The sequence below is a fragment of the Hyla sarda genome, chromosome 3 (assembly GCF_029499605.1).
Source record: "Hyla sarda isolate aHylSar1 chromosome 3, aHylSar1.hap1, whole genome shotgun sequence".
NCBI classification, from domain to species: Eukaryota; Metazoa; Chordata; class Amphibia; order Anura; family Hylidae; genus Hyla; species Hyla sarda.
In genome coordinates this window covers 34,566,702-34,575,546 of record NC_079191.1, presented here as the reverse complement: position 1 = coordinate 34,575,546, position 8,845 = coordinate 34,566,702, and the positions used below count along the sequence as shown (strand labels likewise).

General features: G+C 37.6%; 1 protein-coding gene across 2 annotated transcripts in view; it reads right to left on the bottom strand.

The window, feature by feature from the left end:
- The window catches only part of LOC130361268 (ephrin type-A receptor 3-like), a 319,464-nt gene extending 311,675 nt beyond the window's left edge, over positions 1 to 7,789 (bottom strand). Inside the window, exon 1 of one of the 2 annotated variants that reach the window (XM_056564047.1) lies at positions 7,536 to 7,789. In XM_056564047.1, the coding sequence (XP_056420022.1) occupies positions 7,536 to 7,623 (88 nt within the window). In that variant the 5' untranslated portion in view covers positions 7,624 to 7,789. The remainder of the gene's footprint in view (positions 1 to 7,535) is intronic. The other variant, XM_056564048.1, reaches the window with a different exon arrangement.
- Between the last annotated feature and the right edge of the window lie 1,056 nt (positions 7,790 to 8,845).

Below are 8,845 nucleotides of genomic sequence, written 5' to 3'. Positions count from 1 at the left end.
ACTCACTCACTACTACTTGAGGCTCCTATGACTCCAGACTCTTAGGCTCGACTGCCCCTCAGCAAAGACTCAGGAACTAAGAGAGAGAGGAGACTCCACCCAGGGCTTTTATGGGGGAGACTCTGGTGGAATCCCATTGGTTACCCTCAAGTCACCTGGTCATTGATACCTCCTGGGTAACCATCACATGACAACTCACATGACAACTGGTGATCACATGTTAACCTTTCTTAAAGATACAACATTCTTATATACATAACATAGGGGATTATATACAATTACAGTAGAACAGATGCAGGGTGGGCCCAGGGGACACTGCAGGGAGGCTGCCTGACAGGGCAGCAAGTGTTCGGGGTAACAACTCCTGTACTGGGCCACCACAGATAGATAGATAGATATTTTTGGTCCCTAGGTAGCGCTGGGTACCCAGCTAGTATTGCTATAAATGTAGACCACACATAACTTTTCCATTATAAACATTGTACACTGTGGACTACATAGACATATAGTAGATTCTAAATCTTGTTGCCCGGTGTATTCCAGATTTACATTTCCAATCATCAAATTACTGAAGGAGATTACAGTGCTGAGGCTGCAGGGAGTAACTTTCCAACAAAACTATTATTTTCATGCAGTTTAATGGACTGTTCAATATACATGTATCAGTCCAGGATTATGATAGTATATATCAGTGTTTCCCAACCAGGGTGCCTCCGGCTGTTGCAAAAACTACATCTCCCAGCATGTCCGGACAGCCGTTGGCTGTCCGGGCATGCTGGGAGTTGTAGTTTTACAACAGCTTGAGTTACGTTGGTTGGGAAACACTGATATATACTATCATAATCCTATCATATGGTATAGTATGTTATGTTATGGTATAGTTTGGTATGGTATAGTATAGTCAGTATTATATGATATGGTATAGTATGGTATGTTATGGTATAGTCAGTATTATATGATATGGTATAGTATGGTATGTTATGGTATAGTATGGTATAATTTAGTATAGTATGGTATTGTATGTCAGTTTATTGTATAGTATGGTATAGTATAGTATGGCGCAGTAAAGTATAATATTATATGGTATAGTATAGGATTGTATAGTATAGTATAGTCAGTATTGTATAGTATGGTATAATATAGTATTGTATGGTATTGTATGGTATGGCATTGTATAATATAGGATTGCATAGTCTGGTAAAATATGGTATAGTACAGTATTGTATGGCACAGTATAGGATTGTATAGAATTGTATAGTAAAGTATAGTATGGTATAGTATAGTCAGTATTATATGGTATAGTATAGGATTGTATAGTATAGTATAGTCAGTATTGTATAGTATGGTATAATATAGTATTGTATGGTATTGTATGGTATGGCATTGTATAATATAGGATTGCATAGTATGGTATAATATGGTATAGTACAGTATTGTATGGCACAGTATAGGATTGTATAGAATTGTATAGTAAAGTATAGTATGGTATAGTATAGTCAGTATTATATGGTATAGTATAGTATTGTATGGTATAGTATTGTATGGTATAGCATAGTCAGTATTATATGGTATAGTATAGTATTGTATGGTATAGTATAGTCAGTATTATATGGTATAGTATAGTATTGTATGGTATAGTATAGTCAGTATTATATGGTATAGTATTGCATGGTATAGTATAGTCAGTATTATATGGTATAGTATTGCATGGTATAGTATAGTCAGTATTATATGGTATAGTATAGTCAGTATTATATGGTATAGTATTGCATGGTATAGTATAGTCAGTATAATATTGTATAGTATTGTATGGTATAGTATAGTCAGTATTATATGGTATAGTATTGCATGGTATAGTATAGTCAGTATTATATGGTATAGTATAGTATTGTATGGTATAGTATAGTCAGTATTATATGGTATAGTATTGCATGGTATAGTATAGTCAGTATTATATGGTATAGTATTGTATGGTATAGTATAGTCAGTATTATATGGTATAGTATTGCATGGTATAGTATAGTCAGTATTATATGGTATAGTATTGCATGGTATAGTATAGTCAGTATTATATGGTATAGTATTGTATGGTATAGTATAGTCAGTATTATATGGTATAGTATTGTATGGTATGTATAGTATAGTCAGTATTATATGGTATAGTATAGTATGGTATGGTATAGTATAGTCAGTATTATATGGTATAGTATTATATGGTATACTATAGTCAGTATTATATGGTATACTATAGTCAGTATTATATGGTATAGTATAGTCAGTATTATATGGTATAGTATAGTATTGCATGGTATAGTATAGTCAGTATTATATGGTATAGTATTATATGGTATAGTATAGTATGGTATGGTATAGTATAGTCAGTATTATATGGTATAGTATTGCATGGTATAGTATAGTCAGTATTATATGGTATAGTATAGTCAGTATTATATGGTATAGTATAGTATTGCATGGTATAGTATAGTCAGTATTATATGGTATAGTATTATATGGTATAGTATAGTATGGTATGGTATAGTATAGTCAGTATTATATGGTATAGTATTGCATGGTATAGTATAGTCAGTATTATATGGTATAATATTGCATGGTATAGTATAGTCAGTATTATATGGTATAGTATGGTCAGTATTGTATGGTATAGTATGGTCAGTATTATATGGTATAGTATGGTCAGTATTGTATGGTATAGTATGGTCAGTATTATATGGTATAGTATGGTCAGTATTGTATGGTATAGTATAGTCAGCATTATATGGTATAGTATAGTATGTTATGGTATAGTCAGTATTATATGTTATAGTATTATATGGTATAGTATTGTATGGTATGGTATAGTATAGTCAGTATTATATGGTATAGTATAGTCAGTATTATATGTTATAGTATTATATGGTATAGTATTGTATGGTATGGTATAGTATAGTCAGTATTATATGGTATAGTATAGTCAGTATTATATGGTATAGTATAGTCAGTATTATATGGTATAGTATAGTCAGTATTATATGGTATAGTATAGTATGTTATGGTATAGTCAGTATTATATGTTATAGTATTATATGGTATAGTATAGTCAGTATTATATGGTATAGTATAGTCAGTATTATATGGTATAGTATAGTATGTTATGGTATAGTCAGTATTATATGTTATAGTATTATATGGTATAGTATAGTCAGTATTATATGGTATAGTATAGTCAGTATTATATGGTATAGTATAGTATGTTATGGTATAGTCAGTATTATATGTTATAGTATTATATGGTATAGTATAGTCAGTATTATATGGTATACTATAGTCAGTATTATATGGTATAGTATAGTCAGTATTATATGGTATAGTATAGTCAGTATTATATGGTATAGTATTGTATGGTATGGTATAGTATAGTCAGTATTATATGGTATAGTATTGTATGGTATGGTATAGTATAGTCAGTATTATATGGTATAGTATAGTCAGTATTATATGGTATAGTATAGTCAGTATTATATGGTATAGTATAGTATGTTATGGTATAGTCAGTATTATATGTTATAGTATTATATGGTATAGTATAGTCAGTATTATATGGTATAGTATAGTCAGTATTATATGTTATAGTATTATATGGTATAGTATTGTATGGTATGGTATAGTATAGTCAGTATTATATGGTATAGTATAGTCAGTATTATATGGTATAGTATAGTCAGTATTATATGGTATAGTATAGTCAGTATTATATGTTATAGTATTATATGGTATAGTATAGTCAGTATTATATGGTATAGTATAGTCAGTATTATATGGTATAGTATTATATGGTATAGTATAGTCAGTATTATATGGTATAGTATAGTCAGTATTATATGTTATAGTATTATATGGTATAGTATTGTATGGTATGGTATAGTATAGTCAGTATTATATGGTATAGTATAGTCAGTATTATATGGTATAGTATAGTCAGTATTATATGGTATAGTATAGTCAGTATTATGCAGATGAACTCAATAAAAGCCTCACATACAATGTTACTAATCCTGTACACAGCTATATACCTTTATAGGTCTGCCCCCTCTATATACAGCCCTACATACAGGGGTCCATGAAACTGACATATGGGGGGGGGGGGGGGTATGAAGAATTGGTGCTCACCAGCAAATACTTCACTACCAATGAATGCTTATGGTGTTCCCCAACAAGTGACTCTCCAGCTGTTTCAAACCACAACTCCCATCATGCCCTGACGTCAGAGTATTATAGGAGTAGTCGTTAATGGGTTAAGGAGTATAAAATTGAAAATACTTTTTATTATATTCACTCTTTATATATTTTACTGCCTCTCAGCACCAATGAACATCTTCCTATTCTCCACGGACCTTTTATCTGCGGTCACTCCTGAATATTTTAAGGATTTCATTGGGGTTCGGTATTAACATTTGCCCCTTTATTTGCTCCCACGATCTTCTTATTAATATATATTTATGTTTTTTTTATCTGTAGTTTTAGCTGAGTGTATCATTGTAAATCAGCACATTCCTTTATATTTTTATCTCTGTTTGTATCGCAATATTGCTGAACGTATCCTGGGGGATACAAAGCTATCAGATTGGTGACATTACAGATAAAGTGGCTACAAATGACGAGAGGTGCATTAACCCTTACCCTACCCAATTCAAGCCAATAATTCTCATTTCGTCCTATGGTTCATTCGACGTACACAAAAAAAAACAAAAAAAACATAAGAAGCAAATCCCTATTAAGGAGAACAGTCTCTAGCTGCGGCCATGTACCGAGGGGCCTGAACCGGTCATCCATCACTGTCGGACTACAGGGTATGTGCATGGAGCCAATGTAGCGGCTGTAGGTGTAAAACCACAGTGCAAACTCAAACCAACTACATGTAACCAATTCAGCTCTGCTACATCTGCACGCTATGGAAATAACACGAGGCGCTACAGCGCCTCGTGTTATTTCCATAGCGTGCAGATGTAGCAGAGCTGAATTTGTCAGAGTAGCAATCTCCTTAATAACAATGGCACATGAATATGTATAGAAACAGTGTGCACAGTGTCAGGCGGCAGACAGAAAGCAGCTGTGGGAATCCTAGGTTGTGCTGCAATATGTTTTGTTGTATTTTAGATAATTGAGCGTTTTCATTATTCTAGGGAAGTCTTGGAGCGGGATGGATTACAGGAATACAGTAACGCATCGATATCATTGACCGGTTTGACCCAATAAGCCATCACTGTCAATACGCCATACATGTCGAAATATTCATCCTGGCTTCCCTATAAATATCCCATTTTTTTAAAGACAACAAGGACTCTAGTGCCCGGCAGAGAAAAACCACACACACACACACGAGACTGGCAGAGCCTTTAATATGTCTCCTATGTCTGTCTCCGCTTCTAGGACTTATCAATTATACATGTCACAGGGGGCCACTAAAACTTCCCTCCCTGTCCCGTCCTGATGAATTCATACAAGGAACAAAGATTGCAGGGCAGCCTGGTGCATCCTATACAGGTGTACACATATTATACCGTACATGTAGAATAACACGACTAATATCCATGTTCTTATTGTGTTCAAAATGTCCATCAAAGTCTGGATACAACCCCCCCCCCCCCTAGTTACGGCATACCGTACTCCATGGGCAGGACTCTTATCACACAGCCACATGGACTATTGACAGCATGAAGCCAACAGCTGGAGAAAGAGAGAACGTCTTTAAGACCGTAATACCGTTGCACAGTAAACACTCATATAGGTTGACGTGGGTAAGACCACTAAGAATGTGTATTCCTCCACCCGTCCAATCCCGAATGCATAACGCAATGGATGGATTGACCCATAGTTGGGACAACAAAATATAGGAACATAAAACCAGAACTCATGATGTAAGAATATAAGGCAAACCCCTGATCATGGGCACATGGGGCATCTACTGGGCAGTACAGTGCCAACATGGGTCCATGGTCAAGGATCTAGACTGGAGGTCTCCAAACTGTGGACCTCCAGATGTAGATGAACGTAAAACAAGAACTCATGATATAAGAAGATAAGGCAGAAACCCCTGACCATGGAGAGTGGGCACATGGTGCATCTACTGGGCAGTACAAAGCCAACATGGGTCAACGGTCAAGGATCTAGACCAGTGGTCTCCATACTACAGACCTCCAGAAGTAGAGGAACGTAAAATAAGAACTCGTGCTATAAGACTATGAGGCAGAAACCCCTGATCATGGAGAGTGGGCACATGGTGCATCTACTGGGCAGTACAAAGCCAACATGGGTCCACGGTCAAGGATCTAGACCAGTGGTCTTCATACTACAGACCTCCAGAAGTAGAGGAACGTAAAATAAGAACTCGTGCTATAAGACTATGGGGCAGAAACCCTTGATCATGGAGAATGGGCACATGGTGCATCTACAGGGCAGTACAGAGCCTACATGGGTCCACGGTCAAGGATCTAGACTAGAGGTCTCCAAACTGTGGACCTCCAGATGTGGGGGAACGTAAAACAAGAACTCGTGCTATAAGAATATAAGGCAGAAACCCTTGATCATGGAGAATGGGCACATGGTGCATCTACTGGGCAGTGCAGAGCCAACATGGGTCCACGGTCAAGGATCTAGACCAGTGGTCTTCATTCTACAGACCTCCAGATGTAGCGTAACTGCAACAGCTCGAGGTCCACGATAAAGGATCTAGACAAGAGGTCTCCAAACTGTGGACCTTCAGATGTGGAGGAACGTAAAACAAGAACTCATGATGTAAGAATATAAGGCAGAAACCCTTGATCATGAAGAGTGGGCACATGGTGCATCTACTGGGAAGTACAAAGCCAACATGGGTCAACGGTCAAGGATCTAGACTAAAGGTCTCCATACTACAGACCTCCAGATGTAGTGTAACTGCAGCAGCTGGAGGTCCATGGTAAAGGATCTAGACTAGAGATCTCCAAACCGTGGACCTCCAGATGTAGAAGAACGTAAAACAAGAACTCATGATATCAGAAGATAAGGCAGTTCGTGCATCTACTGGGCAGTAGAGAGCCAACATGGGTCCACGGTCAAGGATCTAGACCAGTAGTCTTCATACTAAGAACCTCCAGATGTTGTAAAACGTAAAACTCCAACAGCTGGAGGTCCACAGTTTGGAGAATACTGATCTACACTATGTTAAGGACCTCAATGCTCACTTCCATACTTGCATCTTCTAATGCAATGTTTCCCAACCAGGGTGCCTCCAGGTGTTGTAAAACTACAACTCCCACCATGCCCGGACAGCCAACGGCTGTCCGGGCATGGTGGGAGTTGTAGTTTTACAACACCTGGAGGCACCCTGGTTGGGAAACATTTTTCTAGAGTAAACTAAAAGTTATCAGACTTGGAATGAGAAGAATATATACAGATAGATAGATAGATGGATAGATGTTGCAGATGTGCTAAACCTAGTTCCTTCCATCACTCTCAAACTGGTACCCAGTCAAGCAATATATTTAGAAGCCCCCTACCTTCATTGGATGGGTATGTCCTCAAAGCCTGGGAATAGAAAAGGGTGCAAAGAGTGACCAAGACTGGATAAATCCACCAGAAAGACATATCGAGGCTATGTGCAGAACAAGCAAAGTTACAGAGCTATAGAGAGAGCAAGCGAGAGAGAGAGAGCGAGAGAGAGCGAGCGAGAGAGGGAGGAGGGATGAGATACAGAGCAGTAAGGAGGGCAGGCATCAAAGCACAGCTTGGATGGGAATTCTGTTCCCATAACCCCTCCCTGTGTATTATCCTCCTATTGTATTAAGGCTGCTTGTATTTTATGGCTGAGCAGAGAGTCGGTGTGAACAATCCTTCAATGGAGCTCATACATTGTGTACGGTTATAAAGCAAAACTCCGCACACCGGGATGAATACTATGACGACCTTCTCCAGATCCCCCTTTAGATGGTCTCCTGGGATGTCTACGGTGCAGCACGGATGTATAGACCCTGATCTGAGATCAATGTTGTATATTATATTGTTATGTGGTTTATATGTAAAGCTTCTATGTATATATATATATATATATATATATATATATATATATTTATTGTAATCGTCGCGTCTATTATTATGGCATAGGTGCGTAAATGGCAAAAAAAAAAAAAAACAGCTCCTCGGCAGCACAACACATGACCGCCAGATACTATCAAGTGGCAGACGGCAGCAGTACTCTTTAACCCTGTGTATGCATTTTTTGCTCTTGCAGTCGTACATGGGCATGGAAAAAGTCTGAAAATTCATCTCAAGCCGGGTTCACGCTGCGTTTTTGTCTCAGTTTGACTCTTCCTGTTACAGAACGTTTAGTTTTGCTGTATATAAAAACGTGGTCACACACTATTGTGTAAAAAAAAAAAAAGAATGTACAGATTTCTCCTGTGTCATCTTGATGTCTGGTGCAATTGTGGTGCCACGAGGTGCAAGGTGTACTTATCAATTCGTGACGCCGGGGCACTGTTAGCCTATACACAGTCTGAGCAGGAGACAGCTTCTCTTGGGCCGGGCGGAAACACACCTATGTCGGGTTAAGGATAAATGTCTTTTACTGAGGCAGGTGTAGATGGTACTACACACAGTATGGAGCAAAGTAGAAGGGATGCAGTGTAGCCATTGGGAGCCCTGTTGCCTTTCTGGGACTTATGGTGCTTTTCACTCACTTGAATTATACAGACTTGAGACTTGAAGATATCCAATGCTGACTAGGGTTCTGACAAGGTCCAATTGACTCACCAACTGTCCGGGGGAAGACTTTCAGAATGGCGGGGCTGATTTGATGAAAGATTTTCTT